Source organism: Lytechinus variegatus, chromosome 11, assembly GCF_018143015.1.
Source record: "Lytechinus variegatus isolate NC3 chromosome 11, Lvar_3.0, whole genome shotgun sequence".
NCBI lineage: Eukaryota > Metazoa > Echinodermata > Echinoidea > Temnopleuroida > Toxopneustidae > Lytechinus > Lytechinus variegatus.
The window spans coordinates 30691284-30715538 of record NC_054750.1 but is presented as its reverse complement, the minus strand read 5'-3'; the positions used below and the strand labels follow the sequence as shown (position 1 = coordinate 30715538).

Here is a 24255-nt window from a genome sequence, read left to right as displayed (position 1 = left end):
CACCAGCCTATGCAGTTTGTTAAAATAATGAAGAAGCCTATTAAATCACAAGGTCTCCCCCATCTGTCCATTATATTTATAAAGATTTGATAAATCATAAAAATGTACAAAGAGGCGGGGTTAGGCCCGTAAAATACTAGTAGGGGAGGACAGAGATTATGAACAACATCAAACTAGTTTTTTTTATGTTAGTCTAATTTCTAGTCCCTTGAATTTGGGAATAATGCCAATAATACTTATAGAAATAATGCAACATGATAAAATGAGTTCTTAATTTGGTAAACAATACAATTATACACAAGTACAAGTACTACAACTATACCAGGCAACAATATTCTTCACAACATTGAGAGAGCCTTAGCGTCGCGACTGCATGGAGAAGACTAGAAGTCGACCTAGCGCGTCCCTCGATCGCCAAGACAACGCAGTCGTTGGATCTTGCCTGAATTCCAAAACAGCTGACCATAACCACAATCATCAGGAATTCTTTTGTTTTTTTACCATGTCTCGCAACGCCTTACGCATCATCGTAGATTTGAATATTGAAGCAGTAAGAATCTTTCTTGTTTTTCTTTGCGTTGTTTTCCAGGCTGTGCACCAGCTGCAGCTCTGCTCAGCTCTGGCTCTGCATGGCCTGGAAATACCTTGTCCCACCTATTGACCTTTGTGTACCGGTACGGTATATTATATACCGGTACTGGTACTTGAATGATAGTGTAACTTTAGTGATTCAGAGTAGTTTTCACTAGAAATAGAATCTGATCTAATTCTCTGCAAACGCCATTTTTGATTTGATAGAAAGGTAATAATGTATTATGTAGCCCACTTGCTCACTTTTAACCGAAACGGGCAAAAAAATTTATATTTTGGCTTCACTCGTCGGGGTGACCAGAGTCAGAGACAGAGTCCAGCAGACGACCCATTTCCCGGGATCGTCCCATATTTTGCTCCTTTGTCCTGGCGTCCCAACAAACCCTTTTCGGGACGCCTATTTGTCCAGTATTTCAGAATATTGAACAAAGTATAGTTAATACATTGAAAAGTGATGTCTGATGAATTTTTATCAAGTAACCAACAGATGATGGGGCAGAGTCAGAGACAACAATAAAATCGATAACTGTAACATATCAATAATTTGCAAGTTCTGCGGTGATTTTTTTGCTAACCCAATACATTGCAGACAATTATGTACTGGCCTCCATCCTGTGATACTGTGTGTGGCAAGATAGCAAGGCATGTAGGATCGGAGCAGATTCTCAATGTTTTTTTTCCACCAAAATAATCACAAAATTTGCGGGAAATTATTTCTTAAGCTTTTCTTTGCTTCCTTTTCCCTTTCCTTTTTCTTTTCATTCTTTCTCTCCTTCCATTTTTTTCTCTTTTTTCATTCTCTCCTCCCTTCATCCTTTCCTCTCCTTTATTTTATTTTTTTCATTCTAATTCTTTTCCATTATTCTTTCTTTCCCTTGCTGTTTTTTTCTTATTTCTTTGTTTGATTCTTTCTTTCTTTCAAGGAATGAAGGAAACATTTTTCTTTCTGTCATCCTTTATTTCTTCCTTTTTCTTTTTTTCCTTTCCCTCCTTAACTTTTTCTTTCACACATTTAATCATCTTCCCTTCATTTATTTCTCTATTCATTCCAAGAATGATGGAAACCCTTTTTTCTCTCTTTTAATCTTTCTCATCCTTTTATTCTAACTTTCTTTTATTTTCTTGAGTTTCCCTTCATTTTCCCCTTCATTTTTTTCTTTCTTTCTTCTCAATTCATCTCTTTTCTTTCCTCTCTTTCTCTCCTTCATTCTTTTGTTCACCCTCCCTTCCAATTCTTTATATTTTTTTCGCAAGTCTAACACTGAGTAGCCCTCTTTGTTTATCTTTTTTGTCGATTGTCCTGTATTTCATTTTGTGAAATGTGGTCACCCTGACTTCACTTGTTAGCTGTTACAATCAACTGCATGAATCTGCAACATTGGATAAGCTTTAAATAATATGACAGTGAAGCCTTGGGAAATTTTCAATATCCAGGGCTCTTTTTCGTATCTTTTTGGCCCCCATGTATTTTTCCCCCTGAAATGCAACTTTAAGAAAGGTACTGTCACCAAATACTCAATGAATTTGATTGAATTAAGTCACAATCATTATTATTATCATCATTATTATTAAGATAATGTTATCCTCATTGGATATCATTATCATCATTATGGAAGTTTGAGAGTTTAAAGGTAAAAGACAGTAGTTGCAGCAAACAATAATTATTTCAAAATCTTTTAAATCAAGGTTCTGGTGTAAACTTATCGTTGTAAAATCATGAAATCTTAGCTCAAAATTGATGAAGATCACAAACGCAGAAAATCATATGTGGACTGTACTATTAATATTGCTTCAAAAAATAAATACCCGACATTTGATGGAATTCCGTGCTTATTTTGCTCATTTCTCAGCAATTAAGCATTTTCCTTTAGAGCTATTTGGCACATATTTAAAAAAAATAAATTTACGTATGCAAACACTTTGGTGGTAATTTCATTGGATTCTGTGTGAACTCATTTTGAGATCATTACCACAACTGGTATTTATCTTTAATTTATTGCTTATCAATTGTATTTATTAATTGCTCCGCAGGTAACCTGTCCCGGTGTGGTCTTGAAAGATCGTCAAGATGTTTACCTGAGTGTGTGCATGCTGGGATTCCAGAAGAGGACTTTGTGTCTCCCTCCGTTCTTCCCCCTCCTGTTCCATCAGAAGTTCAGATTTGAAAGGGTGAGAAAAATGCATGGTTATCTGAGAATGTAGTTCTATCGACACATTTTATTTTCACTGAAGACACACCTGTTTAATGCCTCTTAGTGCTGCATTATTAGTAGAGCACGTAATATAGATTTCTGATAAAGTGAGCTTTTAGTGCTCCATTTATAATTATTATTAATTACCTTTAAATACTTCTTAAATATTTCTCATTGCATATTTCCCCCCTTTTTTCATTGTGCAGTGTGGATTTGGTATATTTATATAGTATTGACTGGCTTTGAGGGAGATACCAAATATATAAATTTCCCAAACTAGTTTCGTATTGCCCCGAGTCGAAGACGAGGGCAATATGGGTCTAGTGAGGGAAATATTTTTGGTATCTCCCGAAAGTAACGCCAGTCAATATTGTTATTATTACCTGTTACTTCTTTCTGGTACATTAAATTAACATATTGATAGATTTATAATAAATTGTTGGTCTTACCTTGGTCAAGCCTCTAGTGTCAATTCTGCACTTTACCATTATGACGTATTTACAAGCGCTCGGATCCAGCATTGTCTTTATTATGACGTATATTGTTGGTGCGCGGATCCTTACGAAGCGTATCTCTCTCTTTATACGCACCCACAAATGCGTTGGGGATTGATGAGCTCGGAATACGGATATTATGTACCGCTTATTAATGTACGTAGGTGCAGTAGGAAAATTACTCTTTTCGGGGAGCAGGGGTGTACGAATATTATGGTCACTCGTCATTCAGCTAATCGCTGATAGAGCCATTGTGACGTAGTTTGTGTTGAGTTAATCAGTTAGACAAAATACGCGTTTATATCATGTTTCCAAAATGCCTCATTCAGGTAATAATAATAACTATTGTGGCAAGTTGTTATTCTCTGTCCTGTGCTAATAGACAGCGTAGGATTCGCAGTCAGTGCTTTGCAACTTCATTGATACACCATTTTACTGATTGTGAAGCATATTCTCCTCTACATCACCTTGTGTTCAATAGTATACTATACAAAAGATGCACGTAAGCACGTGCATGTAGGGCCAAATGGATATACCGCAGGACCGAGCGCGGTATATCCATTTGGCGAGTCAAGCACAGAGTTCATTATTTTATTTTTTAGGTCCTCTATGCACAAGAATGCGTGCATTGCTTGTTTCATATAACCCCCCATTTTACCCCAAAATATATTTTATCTAAATTCTAGATAATTCCAGACCTCGCACTATCCCACACTCTGAGTCAGAGTGCAGGATAGTACTTTTGGTATGATGTCAGAGTGCAGGATAGTGCATTTTGGATGCATTAGTTCAATTTGCTGAATATCATGTGATCCGATTTGGACCGATCAGATTACAGAACATTCTTGAGAGTTGTATAATCAATAATAGTAGTTAGATAAAGATGATTATTATGTTAGGTTGGACTTGTATGGACCCTGTAGAGTGCTCAAGATGCTTTTCAAGAAATCTAATAGATTTGAACAGAAAACTCTGTTTCTTACAGCATGATGACATGTTTGTTACATTCTCAATTATAGACTTATGCAAACTGTGGCCACCCAGCACACTTGGCCCATGTTCTTCAGTTTGAGGACGTGTTGATTGAACTGATCCAACTAGACGAAGATTTCAATCAAGATGGGACGGTTCTAGCCTTCTACCAGCTCTCAACCCGAGATTTCCTCTATCCAGAGGACTCGATGCTCCCCCGCTATGCCGAGTCCGATCGGGAGGTTCTCATGAACAAGAAGATTTGGTTTACGGTGAGTAATTATGTTTCAGTAGTAAACAGGGACATATGCTGTGCTCTGGGCAGGTGAGAACATTTCACAGTTGCAGATCATGGGAAGTTGATTGGAGAAGGTCATTCCTTCTCCAGAGTTGTACGGCCATTTATTCAAGTTTGACTAAAAATTGCATTTATTTTCCCAGCTGCCTTTGGTATTTAGCATGACCACATTGGTAAGATCATGCTCATGAAATTTTAGTAGGTTTCGACAGAAATGTCATGTTCTGTAACAATTGATTAATATTTTTTACAGAAAAAGGTCTCTTTCTCTTTACCAACTTCTTTTTTACAAACCCACCAGGTATGGAAACATGGGCCCTGTTTTAAAAAACCAATTTCAAGAAGAAAATGCCTTCAGCCAATAAAAAACTTTGTTCCAGTAGCTTTTACCCAATCATGGTAACAATTTGCTATAAAAAAATAATTCTTTATTTTTTCCATTTATAGGCTCTATGAAATGACACCCTTTAGGTGCCTATACTTTTTTTTTTATTTTAGATGCGAATTAGCAAATCAGAGTAGACAGATTCAATATTAATCTGGTTACCATCATCTTTCAGTTCTTAATTTTCTCTTTATCTTTTTATTTTCTGAGTAGCGTCTTTCACCGAAGCTGGAGTTTTCATGTAAGACCACCATCCAAGACACAAGCACTCCTGCCTTAGATTATTACAGAGATCGTGTGGCCGAGCTTGAAGACACCAATGAGGATTATGTCATTGTTACGCCAAGCAAGACTAGGGGGAGGAAGAAAAAGAGTCTCAAACGGTAAGATATTGCGTTAGTTTGTGTTGATTGGGTTAATTAATTGGGTTGATTGGCATTAATCCACACTTTGCCACTCTCGACCCAGGTGCTAAATGGGTACCTGGTAGGATGCGAAAGATATTGTATGTATGATTTTGCCAGCGCCATAATGAGGCTGCGATGAATGCAAGGAATGCTCCCTAGGGAGTGAAAATTGTGCACTTTTTGTGCAGGATTGAAATGAATCCAATGACCGGGGTAACAATATGCTGTAACGTGCTTTGAGCCATTCTGGGAACAGTGCTTTATAAAAATTGGCTATTATTATTATTATTATTATTGGGTTATGGATCAAGTGGAAGCCTTGTGGCATTGCAACTATACAGTGTGTATTGAAGTGGTTCTGAATCTTACCTTGTAAAGAGAAGGTCTTGTGTTGGAAGTCTACCTTGACACATTAGTGTCTTTTGGCAAGGCATCAATCTACACTTTCATTTGGCACTCTCCACCCAGGTGTCCAATGGGTATCCAGTATTATGTGAGTTCCAATAAAGTACAAGGATATGTTAATGTATTTCAAGCATTTGAGTTTGGGATGATCTTCCTGGGCTTCGTAACACTAAGGTTTGCGATGAATTGCAAATATGAAAGTGCCGCACTGATTGGCTCCTGGTCAGTATTTTAATCAGAGTGCGCATGCAACGAAGATCTTGATTGGTCATTGGTATTTAGCAATTGATCGCAAACCTTTGTGTCACGGAGCCCTGGACTGCTCCCTAGGGAGTGGGGAAGTACATACTTTGTTTATGAGCAAGCCAGAATTCAGCGACAAAGGTAATGATTGGAATATTGCTCCATTGTATTAAACCATTTAAAAGTCAAATATTAATATTATTGACTAAATTCAAATTAAGAAAAAAATCAATGGATCTGATTGGTCATTGCTATTTTGTCATTGATTTCAAGCATTTGAATTTATGGGTCCCAGAATCCTGTATAATAAGAAGACAAAATTAATAAGATTTTTAGATCAATGCAAAATACTTATCCGTGTTATCGATCGCATTTTTGTGAAATATTTATTGTAGAACCAAGAGTTATGAAGCGCCAACCATCTCATCGACGATGAAGGCATCGGTGATGAATACTTCAGGGATCGAAGACAGACCACCTTTTATCATCAAAAGGGTAAGTCATTCTTTGCTGTCTGATCATTGACATTTTATATTATGGACTGGAGGAGTTGCCATCAATCGTGACGAAGGAAATCCAACGCAATTTCTAAATGTATGTTTTGATAGGTTTAAAATCAGGTTTGTTTTGATTCTTTGAATTGTGGTTGATTGCAAATATCTATGTGCAAAAAGGCAATTCCATAAAATATGTATGTCCGACCCCCTATATGTGGGACCTTCATAAAACTTCCTGTCTCTAATTGCTTGTTCTTTTGACAGTCTGTAATGTTCTCAAAGGACCATGACTTGGTCAGTTTATGACATGCACACAAAGGTTGATCATTTTGTGGAATTTCAGAGATCGGTTGAAAGTTATGTTGTGGATGCCAACACTGAATCCCCTCTAGAAGTGTGAAAGGCATGAAAGAAGTGCATTGCAATACACCGACTTCAGTGCATTTCTGCTAATTCTCTTTATGGTCACTTGTAGAAAGACAGTCATAACCGAGCTACCTCACCATACAGAGCAAGGTCCCCATCACCACGGCGACCCGCATCGGCCCCGCCCAACCGACCAAGAACACCCATCTCATTCAGAACAGGTCCCCCTGAAATCACTGGAAACTCATCTGGTAAGATAGCTTGGAATTCATCATGCAGTAAATGCATCGGAAGTGCATTGGTTGTGACCCACGTCCTGTTATTAGAGGGTCAAATACTACCGCAGTGGTACTCATTGTCTGTTGGTTTAGACTGGAGTGTTGATTAATCCATTCTCTATAGACACTAGAAATTGCTCCTCAGAAATATGAAAAAATAGCCATAGAAATTTATTACTTTATTTGGCATTTTAAACAAGTCGTAGGGAAGCATGAGGCGAAACTGTCGTTGTACAAGCCAAACCCCGATTACAAACCATGGAAAACCTCAATCACCCCCGGGCCAGTTATTTAAGTATCTAATCTGTGTTTCTTGACCTCGATGGATCCGAAAAAAACTAAACTGCAATTACATATGCAGTGCGCCAATTCAAGCAAACTCCCTTGCCATCATATGCAGCCATTTTATATTTCTCTTTAATAGTTTTTTTTATTTTGGGGCCGATTGTCTTTGTTCGAAACTGAAAACACAATAACATTGGAGTTCAAAATACAATATGCCTTTGAAAACTTGATTAAATATCAAATAAAATAATGTAATTCCGAAAGGCCTACTACAGGCAGAGCATCTCTTGCGTAATATCACATCTGTTGTGGTTTAACTCCGGGCTTAATTGCGCCTGCAGAGGAGAAACGTTACATAAGTGGGATTATGAAATATCTTGGTTCCTCCAACAAGGATTTTGTTATCGAGATGTAGGACCGTGACAAAATCATTAGCTGGTGTGGCGAATTCTGCAACGAGGGTTTGACGCAATGGAACAATGACAATGTCATTTTGTAGGATAAAGATAGTAGGAGCTGGATGAGAGTTTGAGTTGCTGCCTGGTTTACTCAATAACCATTACCATTCATTTGAATGGCTGATATTTCAATCCTTACTCAGAAGTTTCATTTTAATATTTTTTTTATGAATTAGAGTACATCTCTGAAGCAGACTGTCGTATCTGTAGGATATATCAGCGTTACTTTGGAAGGCGTTACTGGGGCCATAAAAAATACTTTCATCCTAATAACGGCATCAAATTCACATCATCAGAGGTAAGATGGATTTCTACTTGGATATATCAAACAACAAATGGATAAAACAACAAATTTATATGACTTCATACAATGTTAATTGGGTAAAATTGCCAATATATTTTTTAAAAAGAGAGACGAAAAGGGCAAATTGTTGTTCTTGAAGCACATAGGCCTGTATTCATAACTCTGGTTAACCTGTGCTTCTCAATTATGAATACACCCTGCATGATTTATTGCCTTTATTATTATTACATGTATGGTGATTTGACATTACCTTTATGTAATAAAGTAATCTCTTTATATAATGAATAAGTTAATTCAAGTTTGAATTTGAATATTATCAATATAATAAAGATGTAGATGCTTTTATCTATTATTGTTTACAAGCGCCAACCAGTGAATGTCTTATTTAGTTATATGGACAAACTATACTACTGCCAGTATTCTAAAATGGAATATCACAACAAAATGAACATGTACATGTATGTACAAAGATTATAGTTATACAGTAGAGTCTTCTGAAATGGGTCTTTGTGATCAGGTTGACTTTAGGAACATGTCCATGCAATATATGTTCCAATGGAGAAAACTGTTCAGAGGAAACTAGAATCATGGTCTTTATAGCAGGTGGTCTCTCTGTATAAGTTGCTGCTAAAGTAGTTTGAAGATATAATTTTCTTATTTTGATGCAGCAAATGCGGAATACAATAAGAGATGAAGAGTTAGAGAGAATCCTGAGTACCAGAGTAGCAGATGTAGATACGGAGAGTTCAGAAGGTGAGGGGATTACTGTTTATATCAAGAATTTAGGATTGTGATTAATGTTTATCTAAGAGGAATTCACCATCATTATTGTTTCAGCAGTTTCAGCAGAAACATTGGTAGCAGCATTATCAGTATCGTCATCATATTCAGTATCGTCATCATCATCGTTATGATCATTATCATCATCATCACCATTGTCATCATTATCACCATCTGATGGTGATGATAATGATGAAGATGGTCCAGCTTCATCATCGTCCCTACTTTTAATCATCATTATCATCATCACCATCATCACCATCATCACTATCATCATCATTGTCATCATCACCAGAGCTGCCAAGTAGTACGATTTTTCCGTATTTCATACGGAAATCAATTTAAAATACGGCAGTACGCTTTTTCATGATAAAATACGGGAAAAAACAAATTAGAGAAGAAAAGGTATTCGCCTCACTATAGCATCTGGGAGCTTCCGGGCGGAGATGAAAAAATGGCAGCCGTGTGTTGCTGCCCTCTACGTTCAATGAGTTATGCTTTCATCAAGGCTTTCCGATTAGAATTTTCGATATCCTGGCGAATCAATGTGGGTGACAAGTTCCGAGCGCATGCACGTAGTTTACTAGCGCAAAGCAGCAGCTCAAATCGCGATACAGTATTTAGCGACTGGTAAATACGTCTGTAAGGATGATGACGTCATCCAAGATGGCAACTTACGATGACCGACGGAAGGATCGAAGATGACGATGTTACGATCATAATTTGAAATGAATTAGCGGTAACTGCGGTCTAAGGTATGATATTTCTGAATTTCATACATTTTTCCGTAAATATGGATGCAATTTCTTTTTCATAATGTGACATTTTATGATTTTATGTGCAAAAAAACTATCAGAAAAAATCAGGTTTCCGTCAAATGTTAGATCTAACGTTACTGCTAATACGTTGTCTGTACGTGCGGGCCTCCAAATTCTTCAGTCTATGTATTGATGAGTGAGCCAACGCAGTTCAGCGGAACAACCAAAATCTAGAGTGAACCTTTCGATCTCGTGTGCGACGGTGTGGGGCGCAAAATAATGTAAGAAGTGATCGAACTTTGCCATTATGCATGCATATTTATCTCATGGTAAAAATATGAATTTTGGGGTCAAAATACTGATTTTGGGGGATAAGAATACTGAAAATGCAAAATACAACTTGGCAGCTCTGCATCACCATCATCATCATCACCATCATCACCTTCATCATTATCATCATCATCTTCTTCATTATAATCATTATCATCATCATTGTAATCAGCATCCTCATCAAATTTAATCATCGTCACCACCATCACCACCACCATCATTATTATTGTTATACAAGCCACCTCAGTGCACCCTTTACAAAGTTAAGACACCAACTATCGTTTTTTAAAATCCCAAACACCACCTACCCATTTTGTTATATCTCTATTACTCAAACTGTTGTGCTCATAGAAGAGCTCTTGTACCAAAACATGCATTGCTTTTTCAGGACATTACGCAGTCATAAAATTCAAATAAATACACAAGATATAGCAAAGATGAAAGTAGAGTCATAACAGTCATTGTTTTTCAGCAAAGGTATATGCTAAAGTTGAATTACAGCATTGTAAAATAGTATCACTCCAGAAACTTACTCCTGCCTCCAGCTTCATAATCATCATCATCACCATCCTCCTCATCCTCTTAAATCTTAATATTATTATTACATGTTCTTATACAGTAATTGTAAATTGAGAAGTTACTTCAAGTGCACACAATATTAGAATGTTATAGTCCACTATGTGCTTTATGTAAGTTACTACATTATTTTGTATTCACCTGTTTCTTGATAGATCTAATAGATTCTATGAATGGCCTATCAGTATCCCTACCACCGGTTCCAGGACCCGCTGTCGACTACGCTCGTCTTCCCTATTCTCCGCGGCTGTCCCGTTCACCCCGTCTTTCAAGGTCCCGATCTAGATCTCCAAGCCTGTCCCGGTCCAGAGCCAGGTCCAGGTCCAGGTCTCTGAGTCCATCAAGGAGATACACCCGTTCTCGTTCCATGAGTCCTATCTTAGCTAGACCATCCCTGCGGGAACGGTTAAGTCCTAGACCAGGATCTCCTTCCCATGCAGATATCATTCACCATAGAGTACAGAGAGCCCTGGATAGTAATTATGTAAGTTTTCACTGTTTGATTCTGACAATATGTTATAAACATGAACTTTTCATGCATATTACCTGGTTTGCTATCATATCAGACCTGCCAACCAATACGTTTTTGGTGTATTTCATACATTTTTGCAACCAAAATATGGCAGTAGGTTTTTTCTTTAAAAAGTATGTTTTTGTAAATTTTTTTTTGTAATTTATTGAGAAAAGTCATCATGATATGTCTCTTTTTCATAAAACTTACACAAATATGGTTTTTAGATCAGTGTAATTTCAGGTGACTTTAAAAAAAAATCATTTGTTAAAACCAGGGTGAGATATAAAAATGTTTTAATGTTGTTTTTTTCATCTGCAAGAGCAGTGCACATTTTAGCTTGCATGCAGCTTGAGCGCCGCGATGAGCTAGTGTGTCACGCATTTTATTATGAAATACACTTTTTTGGGGAAAAATACACTTTTTTATTACAGAATACAATTTTTCATTCCCAGAGATTGGCAGGTCTGGTATATAATTACAACTGAAATTCGAAGGAGAAATTAACCCTGACATTAAGATGGTTTTTAGTAATAGCAACAGATTTAGAAATATGTATGAGTGAAAGATTTACATAAATCTGTCAAAAATTGTGATTTTGATTTTTTTGTGACATCAAATGTGATCAATTGCCTCATACATCATCTGATATTGATTTCTAAATTCTTATTATTTAAAGATCCTGACCGGTGTAAAAACAATCATATATTAATAGAAAGGTAATGATTCATAGAATACAAATATACCAAAAATATTCTACATATCTCCTTCCATTTTTTAGAAATATTAGATAAAAATCAAAGAAACTGCTCCTCCAAAGTATGCTTCGATTAAGCACCCCACGTCGCCTGGAAATGATGACGTCATGTTGTGTCTGGAGGGTTGGGATTCCATAGGTTTGTGTACAAAAGCATTGGGTATTTTCTTCCATTTCTATATTATGAATCCAATTTTTTTTTTCGTTTTCAGATGAAAATAGCACTTACAATTATTCACTGTTCAAATGGATGGAAACCTACAACTATTCACTACCTTTTTTGTGATTTCTTTGTTTGGCTCTTATTGGACCTAAATTGCTATGTCAGGAAAAGTTGTTATACATAATCTGAATGCAGATAGAATTGGAATCTATGCCAAATAAGCAGAAAATAAAATATGGCAAAAACTAGTTAAAAACTGTAGATTTCATAATTTAAGCGTGTAGGAAAAAATATATGTGATATCACTCTGTAATGGAAGTGAAGAAAATGAAATGCGTAATCTGGAAAGCAAAAAAATAACCCAGTTTTTCTGTGTACAAATCTATGGAATCACATCGCTTCTTACACAACGTGACGTCATGGTCTCGATGCATTTGAAAAGCATAATAAAGCCTATTTTCTAAACCGGGTTCGAAGTCCGATAATTGGAATATTCTTAAGCAAAATACTCAGTTGGGAAGGGGTGAAAATGAATAAAGCTCACATTGCTGTATTTAGTAGCTTATAAGCTTTCGATTATGATTGTGGGCCGGGGGGCCTTGACTGCTTTATAAGCTTTCGATTGGTATTTAATTTGTCAATTTCATTTTTGGGTCCGGTCTGGGTCTTTAAAAGAATATGAATATTAATATTTCCCTATATGAGCAAGACTGAAATAATGTGTCTGCTGTCGTACTTAATTCAAAGGAAAAATTACTTCCAATTTTCAAAATAAATGCCATTTTATGGCATTTATGTTACAAGACCTATCTGGGGGAGCTGCTTACATGTGATATCACAGATTTGAAACTAAAAAAATCCATACTTATCCTATTTCTGGATCTCTGATAGAACTTCTGATGTTTCTGTGTTTTTTTTAATGCATGATTCTTGTTTCGTTGACCATCAGTTTTGTGATTTGATTTCCTATCCATTATTCGTTGATCATTGATCTGTTTAATTGATCCTCCTTTTTCTATCATCAATCATTCACTTTGAAGATTACTGGAAAAATTAAAATTTTTCATGACTTTTATTCAACCTTTGACCTTTAAATTGTTGCCTATTGTTTTGTTTTCATATAGTTGGATGATTCTGATAGTTCAGTGACCTCAGAAGAAGCACTTGGTGCCCTAAGGTCATCTCTTAATGGCAGCTCTTTAAGCAGCTATAGGTATTCGTCCCTGTATTGATCTCTGTTGGTTCACATTTTTTTGTGAGGTTTGTTTTATGATTTTCACATCTTCTCGTTTCTAATGCACTTAACTTGACATTTTGTTGCCTGGCTGTTAGAACAGTGGTTGGTTGTTTGATCTTGGCAATTTTCAATTCACATGTGTCCAGCATACAGGCTTTAGCTTATGTGTGCTCTATGCGGATGTAAGAAAAACTATATATTCTATCAAACCTGGGGGCTGTTTCATAAAGCTGTTCGTAATTTAAGAATGACCTTAAGAACGACTGGTGAACCTTTCTTACACACATAACCATCGTCAATGAATATACCATTTCCCCCAGCATATTCCACAAGAAAGGACCACTAGTCGTTCTTTAAGTTGCTCTTAACTTACGAACAGCCTTATGAAACACCCACCTGGGTCGCGTCTTATACAACGAGTTACGATTGATCCGATCACCCACACCTATGGACGGCCAGCAACATCAACATGTAAAATGCAAATTTATTCAAAACATTTCCTAGATATGATGTACATTCATTATTCTCTTGAAGATTCAGTGGGATTCTCTTTGTTTACTAAGGAGATTGTGCAAATTTTCTGTTAGAAAAAAATATGGTATGGATGGATTTCCATATAGTTGAGATTGATTGGATCAATCGAAACTCTTTGTAAGACCTGTTTTGTCTCCACCAGGTTAGAAAGACCACTGCATAAAAGACTACAGTTGGAATTGATGCATGCATACATCCTATTGCCATGTTTGCCAGCCAGGCAACAATTTTTTTCTTTTGATCTTTGAAACTAAATTCATATTCATATTTTTCACCACGCCACTCAAAACTCACTGTAAGTTGCAAGGCAAGGTTTGCTGTAATGTGCTCTGTCATTTCGCTGGGAGTAGAAATGGAAATGAAGAAAATGGCTCATCTGAAAAAGTAACTCTTTTCCTACCCACTGTCAAAATATGCGCTTGTGAACGTCAACCCAAAATGAGATGCAACCATTTGTTCTATAATAAATGTAACATAAAAAATGAAGTAACAATTGATTGTAATCTCCATTGAGATTGATTTTATCTCTTTATGTTGCACTACTCAGGTGGGTGTTTCATAAAGCTGTTCTTAAGTTAAGAGCGACTTTAAGAACGACTTGTGATCCTTTCTTACGCGCTTAACCATCGCCAATGTATATACCATTTACCACAAGAAAGGATCACCAGTCATTCGTAAAGTTGCTGCTACGAACAGCTTTATGAAACACCCACCAGGACTGATGCTCGCTTCATACTTGAATGAACATTAAACTCTAGGGACATTGATTTTCCATTTCAAATAATGTTTTTTTTTCCATTTCTGAAAACCCGTAATTCTGTTTCAAACTTGATGTAAACTGGAAATTCTGTTTTGTCACAGAAAATATATGCAGCATGAATATGAATATTGTTTTGTAAAGATGAATGTTCATATGAAAAGTTAAGAACAAAAACAGATTTTCAATTTTGAGACACTGGTATGCCTGTCCCTAAAATCCAAACCAAGCAATCTATTCTGCGAATTCCTCTCTGACAATTATATTGGTTATTGTTTGATAACTTTTGACAAGTTAATAGCAAACATTGATATAACCTGCTCTTTCAAAGTGTTAACCTCTACATCAATCATGGCTTGTTGATAATAAGTTGAAATTAAATTCTTGTAAAACAGAATTCTTTGTTGCTGCATCTCCTGCACACCTTAATCGGTTCCTTGACCTTTCTTTTTCTTTTAATGGTATAGATATTCCATTATCTTCAACCATTAAGGATTTAGGAGTTGTTTTTGATAGTGAAATGAAAATGACCGAACATGTAACATACTTGTGTCGCACTCTCAACTGGCAAATATATAATCTCAATCGCATTAGAAGTTTCCTTGATAAAGACACGTGTCATAATGTTGTTAGGGCTCTTGTGCTCTCCAGGCTGGACTATGGTGGTTGCTTGCTGGGGGGTATTAGTAAACAGGATCTTGGAAGACTTCAACGCCTTCAGAACAAATGTGCACGATTAATCTGTCAAAAACCAAAATGGTGTCATGCTACCCCTCTTCTAAATGAACTTCATTGGCTACCTGTTTCTGATAGAATACATTATCGAATACTTGTTCAAACCTATAAGTCTCTGTCAACCACACTACCTTCCTACATTTCTTCATTATTTCAGCAACAAAGATCTACTTACTCACTTCGTTCTACTGCTGCTCCTTCCTATGTAATTCCAAAGTCCAGAAAACAGGCCGGTTTCAACTCCTTTCAATCTCTTGCCCCCGTCTTTGGAACAAACTCCCTCCATCTCTTCGAAACCTCTCTTCTCTTAACCTCTTCAAAAAAACATCTCAAAACACACTTATATAACCATAAACCTTAACTTGTCTTATGCAATTAACAGCGCTTTGTATCCTCTGGAAAAAGCGCTATATAAATCCAATTATTATTACATCGATTTTGACTATGGTAATTGTATGGTTTTCGGAGCTGGTGGGTGATGAGATTCTATTCTGATAAATTCTCCTTTTTTGTTTGTTTTGTGTTTGCATTTTAATTTCTGTGTACTAGCCTATTAAAGGAGCTGATTGAATGCACCTTTTGTACAATCGGCAATAAAGATGACATAATTACATGAACGAAATTTGAAATGTTGCATTTCACATTATTATAAAATCAATATGCTTTGAATTTTGATTTTGCGTTTGATAACAATATGAATTGTAACATCATTTATCATAATGACGTGTTTGAAGATTTTATATTCTGTCATTAATTCAAAATTTTTTGAAGGATTATAGTTGAGACAAAAATTTCTTGAATCTCAAAATGATCAGGAAAGTGATGTTGATTGTATGAACTGCCATTATATCGCCACTAATGACGATAAAAAGATTAGGAAACGTAGAGAAATCGGAGAAAGCATACATAGCTGGAAATACAAGTTTAGAGGAACATGTTAACCTACCAGAGAGAAAAAAAATTGAACCTGAGTGTTGCTTATTAAGTTGTTCTAAGATGCATATCATTCCGCACATCCCCCATGGTCTCTGAGGTTGCTGCCAATGGTTATAATTCACACAATACACTTTTACGTGATTGTATATGTCTGTATTTGGATTGTTTGTGTCACAGCATATTTATCTAATGATAATGATAGGCAGTTATATAGCTCCATCTATCTAGAAATCTATCATTCACTCATAATTTATTATCTGGTATAATAATGATAATAATATTCCACATTTACATGTATATAGCGCTTAACACATAGGAGCGACGTCTCTAAGCGCTTTACAGATATATCATTACCCTGGTCATCGGATCCTTGCATGCCCGCATACAATGTATGCACCTTCTCCACTCCCTGGGGAGCATCCCAACAAGAGTTCCAAGACTCAATTGCCAGGCATACTACATAGGCTTTCACATCCTACCGGGTACCCTTTTAACACCTGGGTGGAGAGTGGCAAATTGTGGATTGACGTCTTGCCAAAGGACGCTAGGCCATGGTGGGATTCGAACACACGACCCTCTGATTACAAGGCGAGAGTCAGAACCGCTACACCACGGCGCTTCCACATATAATTGTTTGTATTTTGCTTTCTTGATTCTTACAGCATATCAACAGATTTAGGAGATGGTCATCACCTGTCTACGATCAGTTCTAAGATGTGTGGGAAGACCCACCGTCAACTCTTTGAAGAATCGCTAGCAAGGATCTACCGCAGGCTGCACAAGAAGATCAAGAACAGTACCTACTAGTATTACCAGTCAAGCACCAAGAAATGATGTACTTCTGGGCCCTGACTTACATAGAGTTGTGATTGATCTGATCAACCAGAACTATAGAAAGCCAGCATTGTCAACATCTGAAATGCACGTTTGTCCAAAATATTTTCTTAGATATGATGCAGACATGCCAACTGTTCCCTTTTTAGAGTATTAGTTCCTCTTTTTTGCTATGAATACACCAATGCTTTTTTTGATGATTTGTTACTTTTTTTATTTCTGATTATGGAGTATGTATTATACACAGTGCATGACACTTGTGCTGGTCCGACAGTCCCAGACCAGTAGAAGTCACTGTCGGGCCAGTAACTTGTCTCATGAAAAGAACAAGTAAATTCTTACGAGCACATGTTTAAAAGGGTGAATTATCAAGTTTTCAAGAGTCATTTCACATGTTTTTTTACTGATCTCAGGCTGGCAATTGTTACATTGAGACAAATTTGTAAAATACTCTTTTTTTGTCAAAATATACTTTTTTCCTTCTAAGAATACCTTTTTTGTTGTAGAAGGTTGCCAGGTCTGATGATGTATATTCATACTTCCATTGGTTCTTTGACAAATCTGTATGGTCCTCTTTGTTTACAAAGGACATTGTGGAAATTTTCCTGAGGAAATATTATGACAATGGTGGATTTCCATATAGTTGAGGTTGATCTGATCGATTGCAACCATTTCTGAGACAGAGCCCTGGGGCCTGTCTTACAAAGAGTTACGATTGCCATAGCTGCCAAGTAGTACTGATTTTCAGTATTTATTACTGAAAAATGAGAAGAATACTGATGGTTTCATACAAAATACTGATTTCCAAAGTTCTGTTTTATGTTTTGTCCTATGGCATATCTTTGAAAATACTGATTTCCTCACCAAAATACTGATTTTCAGCTTTTAAAATCCTGAAATGTACTTGTTCAGGTTGGCAGCTCTGGATTGCTCCAATTGATCGTAACTTCTGGCCTCAAAAAGTGCTCCAAAATGTACGGCAAGCTAATGACGACATTATTTTTCTTTGGTGCCATGGCTCATGTTATATGACTTAATGATTTCATTGTTACATTATGAGACTTTAGCCAGATTCTGGACAGATTATATTTTAACCCTAAAAGGACTGGGGCATGATGGCCCCCCCTCAAAGCTTCGCACAATTTTTCCAAAATGCAAAAGGATAGTGCCGCAAAATTTTATGACTTTTTTCTTTGAAGTCTCGCGCAACTTTTGAGACCAAATTCGCGACATACGGGTATAGCATCGCGACATCACGTGACTTTTTATGAGACAATGTCATGCCAAAAATGGCTCATTTTCATACTTTGTGTACAATGGGAGATGAATTTCATAAAAGGGTGATTACCGAATTTTTCTTCCTAATTGGTCTACTTAATTAATTTAGGATTTAAATTAGTTGTTAAATGGTCTATAATTCCATTGAAAAAAACAATGAAAAACAAAAGATGAAAAAACAAAGAAATAAATAAGAAATTCTAAAATCAAAGAAATACATATGAAAAAAAATGTTTTTCACAATTTTTCTTTGTGGAAACCTTTGAATTAGATTACAAAGATGAGATCTGCAAAAAAAGAAGAAAATTTGAAGTGAAATTTTCAATAAACTTGCACATTTAATGCATAATAAATAAAAGAATAATTTTCAGAATTTTTTTATACTATCTTGTAGTTTATGTGGTAAGGAATGTGCATGCCAAATCTCAGCGCAATCGCACAAACGGACGAACATCGGCCGTGCTCAATACATTTCAAATAGCCCAGTCGTTTTAGGGTTAAGTGATTTCCACAGTAACCATAAACTGCATTTACCCCCATCAGATCCTCATAATGCTCTTGATTTGCAATCAATATTAATTCTTTCTTCACTGAAATCGAAAACAGTAATTGCTGTTACATAATCATATTGCAGGACAATTGATATTTGAATGAAATAATTTGGAATTGCAAATTATGTATATATGGTACTTTTTTTCAATATTACATTGTACATGTAGAAGTTTTTTTAAATATTCATATTTAGCCAGGCTGGTCCATTTGGGAAGTAAACTAGATGCATGTATATATGTATGCATCTACCTTTTAGATGAAAGCAGTATAAAGGAAAAAGATGGTAGCATGGATAATCTTACCAAATTAATAACTGATTAAAATAAGGAGGCAACTTGAAAGAGATACATGTATAATATTTTCTCAAGCAGCTGAATAGACATATTTGGCCCATGCAAAAAGATTCAAACACAATGTTAATTCAGACTTGGGTCCAGATGGGTATTTGGCTTCTTTCACATAATGCGTTCAGTACCCATTTTTATGAAAAAAAGGAGACATTTTTCAGTGAGTCTTCAAATATGAATAGAAAAGAGACAATGGCCCAAATTCACAAAGGTGGTTTTGAAAACCCATGGTTGAGTCCATGGTTTATGCAGATTTCCTGTATAAATTACGCTTAATTTAGCGCGTGTATAAAACATGTCCAATGCTGATGCGCGCATTTGTCACAGTGCGCCAAATTGACGCCTGTTACCATGGTTAGATACGCCATTTTATTCATGAGTCCACTGTTTGAGAGTGGGACTCATGAATAAAAACAGTGGACTCATGAATAAAATAGCATTGATAACCACGGCAACAGGCATCAATTTGGCGCACTGTGACAAAAACGCTCATCAGGATTGGACATTTTTCATACAAGCGCCCAATACGCGCTAAATTAAGCGTAATTTATATAGGAAATTTGCATAAACCATGGACTCAACCGTGGGTTTTCAAAACCACCTTTGTGAATTCGGGCCAAAGATCTCCAATTATCTGTAGAACGACACCTGTTCCTCTGTTTGCATGAAACTTACTGTTATAGTAACTTTGCCATCCGTTGGTAACTGCCATGGTACCAAACTAATCAACCAATCAGAATCTAGGATTTCAGGGAAGTTACCTGTTTAATAGTAAGTTACTGTAATTAATAGTAATATTTATGCAACTGGGCCTAGGTGAATTATAAAGACTACATGTTTTCATATAGAGTTAGGAATATTCAATATCTGAATACAAAATAAATACAAGGCTATTTCTTACATGGACCAAATCAAATGGGCAATACCAAGTATGCTCAAACCATAGAGTATATTCATTAATTTCAATCAAATTGATACTGGCTCTTTTCTTTTAGTTCATTGTTGCAGAAGTCTAGTTTCCTGTAATGATGTTGAAAAACAGTGAGAAGGCAGCTGTACTCACTATTGACAGAAAGGAGAATGAAACCTTTGGAACAAGATAGCTTGTGTGAAAACAGAAAAATCAAAGAAACAGATCAACAATAGTTTGAGAAAAATCGGACAAATAATGAGAAAGTTATGAGCATTTGAATATTGCGATCACTATTGCTATGGAGATAGCAAATTGGCAATGCGACAAAGATGTGTGATGTCACTGATGAACAACTCTCCCCATTACTTTAGTATATATTTCACTTGAATTGCCTCTTTTATCACATCTATTCATAGATCATGTGTTCTTTCTACATGAGGGCATGTAATACATATTTTTTAAGAATACATAATGGATAAAGAGTTTGTATCATCATAAGAAAAAGCAAAAAGAGACATTTTGAGGGTATTTTATAGTCCACCAAAGGGAAAGTTGTTCATCAGTGACATCACACATTCTTGTCGCATTGCCAATGGGAGGATCTCCATAGCATTAGTGATTGCAATATTCAAATGCTCATAACTTTCTCATTATTTGTCCGATTTTTCTCAAACTTTCTTTATTCTTATTCTTTGATTTTTCTGTTTCAACACAAGCCTATTTGTTCCAAAGGTTTCATTCCCCTTTAACATTGTGTGCTTGTGTGTGAAAATTTTCTTTTCTTTTTAATACACTTTGATACTGTTTTTCACTTCATACACAAAGAAAGCATGTGATTCTGTTGAGGATTTTATTACTATTTTTTAATATTAGAGCAATGTGTGTAGAATTCTTGTATATGGGATATGATGTGATGCATTATACACATTATCGAGTTCAAAGAATGGTAGCTTGCAGGGAATATGTACTGTTACACTTCATCTTGTGAGAGTCCGCATTGAAATGTTTCCTTTTTTGTGTGTGTTTCTTAATTACAGATTTTCTTTTTTGTATATTTTATGTGACATTACAGCCAGGTTTGTGTGATGAACTTAACTTTGTAGTTTAATCGAACTAGAACTTGTGTAAGGAAAGGAGTGCATACAATTTGATTGTACAACAATAGCTAGTTACTGTGGCCACTTTGTTGGTGAATTACAGAGTTTGATATAAATCTGTATTTCAAAATACTATCCCCAGTTTAGCTCAATTAAACTGACAATAATGAAGTGATAATTCCAGTGGTGATGCAGCCTATGGTAGAAAACATGAGACAAAATTAACAAATGAAATTTGTGTTTGCACATTCACAGAGTGCTTGAAGTATTAGTAAGTCATAGCTGTAGTCTAAGTTGGACTATATGTCTCCATCCAACAAAAATTATGAAAATTTGTGTTAAATGTATTTAAGGCAATTTTGAATGCATGATTGACTAAGAACAGATGAAATTTGATATGAAAATGGTATGAAATAAGTATGAAAATATTCACTAACAGAATCATATTCTGGGGCGTTGTTGAACGTGAGGTTTATCACAAGTTCCAAGAGGAAACGTAGGCTGTTTCATACTGATTTTTGGGGAGTGAAAATGATGTTGCTATAATAATATGCCATTTGTAAGACTGCTTTATATTCTGTTGCCTTATTCAGAAAAGATGTGCCAAAACTCAGCAGCGAAGCTGAGCTACAAGTTGTGTCAAGTCATGGATATATGTTGCCTACAAATCGTATCATATATCCGTGAGGCATGATACATTTGTCTTTTAAAAAATCTTTGCTAAGAAATGTCATGGACCAAGAAATATTTTTGAAAATGTATTTTTTTTGTCATAAAGCAGTCTCACTAAAACTTTCATCGTCATTTGTCACATTGTGATCATTTTATTGTGGTATCAGGAATTTTTTTTCCTGTTAAAACACGCAAACTTGTGCTTATAAGTTGATTATGAAAAGAGGCTATTTATATTATTTATTTAGACTGCCATTTTTAGGTAGACCTACTGCTGTGTGAGATATATAAAAACAAGTAATGCTGTGTTACCAAATGTAATATTTTTCAACAATTATTGGAGGCAAAAAATGGAAAATAGTGCACCCAATCCATATAGGCTTTTATCCATTAAAAACAAATGAAATTTGAAAAAGATGGAAATTCAAACCATGCATATATGTATAGACAATTATATTGAATGAGTTAATGAATAAATTGAAATTGACTTTCTTTGATTTTGTGTCGATTGTTTTTTTTATTGTTCCAAGCTTATTTGAAAGCTATTTTTTGTAAACATTAGAGTGTGCATGTAAACACAGAAGGACAAAAAGAAGAAAAGATTGAAGACAAAACAGATGGATAAGATAAAGAGAGCATTCAGATTACATTGAGTATACCTCTCAAGGCATAATATACATATTGATTTGTCTAAATCTTACAGGAAAACTTTAACTCTTAATGTGCCAGTCAATGTAATCCGCGAGTGCCACTTTTTTTCAAAGAGTCTATATTTAATGTTTTATTTGTAAAAATACAATCCCTCATGAGACAATAACGTTAAACCTCTTGACCATAAGCTGAAGTGAACAATGGAATCACTCGTGCATGCAATGCAATCCTCAAAATGGAATAGGAATATTCACTAACTGTATGACCATTGCACAAAATTTTGTTCATGGCACTCCAGTGGATGCACAGATATGTGTTCATGCACGTTAAAGGAGAATGAAACCTTTGGATCAAGATAGCTTGTGTGAAAACAGAAAAATCAAAGAAGCAGATCAATGAAAGTTTGAGAAAAATCGGACAAATAATGAGAAAGTTATGAGCATTTGAATATTGCGATCACTAATGCTATGGAGATCATGAAATTGGCAATGCGATATGTACGTATGATGTCACTTGTGAACAACTCTCCCCATTACATTAGTATAAATTGCCTCTATTATCACATCTATCAATAGATCATGTGTTCTTTCCTGCAGAATGGCATGTCATATATCATGTATAAAGAGCTTGTATCACCACAAGAAAGAGCAGAAAGAGACATTTTGAGGGTATTTTTTAGTCCATCAAAGGAAAAGTTGTTCACATGTGACATCGCACATCTTTGTCGCATTGCCAATGGGAGGATCTCCATAGCATTAGTGATTGCAATATTAAAATGCTCATAACTTTCGCATTATTTGTCCGATTTTTGTCAAACTTTCTTTGTTCTTATTCTTTGATTTTTCTGTTTCAACACAAGCCTACTTATTCCAAAGGTTTCATTCCCCTTTAAGGGTTAAACAAATATGCATATTACATAGAGTTGTACATGATTTTAAACTTCCATGCTTCAAATTTTATTCTTCTTCTTCAGGGTAGATCTGTGTCCTTTACACTTGAAGATTATAATACAGGCGATGTGTGTGTCGTGTCTGGTGCTCATGTGCTGGACGGCGCAGTTGAGCAAAAATAAAATCACAAAAATGGCTGGCATTTGATGCCGCATGCATCACCATCAGTCTCTGCTAGAAGGACTCGACTGATGGGGCGGAAATTACGTCAGGTGGTAGGGTATTCCATGTCTTTTTCTTTAGATAAGACTTTATTCAACCCCTTCATATCAATGCTTTTTCTTAGACTTAAGACAAGACTCTATTCAACCTCTTCATATAAAGATAATATATAATGCCCAGAGAGAACAAATGAAAAGTATAAATACTATAGTATCAACCCCCCCAAAAAAAAACTCTTTTGTGAACAAAAAGAAAAAAAAATTGGTTCATTGGAAAATGAATTTGGGAAAATTAAAGGGATGATCTGATGGGCTGCCAAAAAATATTTATAACTTTGTTATTTATTATCCGATTTTGATGAAATTTTCAGCATTTTGATCTGTGAATTTAACACTATTTATTGAGATATAAGTAATTTTCAGCATGGACTATCCCTTTAACATTGGTCGACGTGACATTGGCAAGTATAGTACTCGGAGATGTTTTGTTCTTTGTTATTGGAATTATTTTTTTCAATTTTGTTGTTCGCGTGAAAGCTACCGTTGTCACC

General features: G+C 35.7%; 1 protein-coding gene across 4 annotated transcripts; it reads left to right on the top strand.

Annotated features, from left to right (window-relative positions):
* Window positions 1-367: 367 nt before the first annotated feature.
* LOC121424007 (spermatogenesis-associated protein 6-like) lies at window positions 368-18550 on the top strand. Of its 4 annotated transcripts, none has more exons than XM_041619574.1 (11): window positions 368-550; window positions 2623-2760; window positions 4297-4521; window positions 5146-5315; window positions 6383-6482; window positions 6960-7101; window positions 8048-8169; window positions 8844-8928; window positions 10775-11103; window positions 13175-13263; window positions 16912-18550. In XM_041619574.1, the coding sequence occupies exons 1-11, from the start codon at window positions 374-376 to the stop codon at window positions 17054-17056; spliced, it is 1722 nt and encodes a 573-aa protein (XP_041475508.1). In that variant the 5' UTR covers window positions 368-373; the 3' UTR covers window positions 17057-18550. The 4 variants fall into 4 exon arrangements, with proteins under 4 accessions (XP_041475508.1, XP_041475511.1, XP_041475510.1 ...); XM_041619576.1 differs by having other exon boundaries at window positions 369-550; window positions 13175-13305; window positions 16912-17000; XM_041619575.1 differs by having other exon boundaries at window positions 369-550; window positions 13175-13310; window positions 16912-16999.
* Window positions 18551-24255: the final 5705 nt, after the last annotated feature.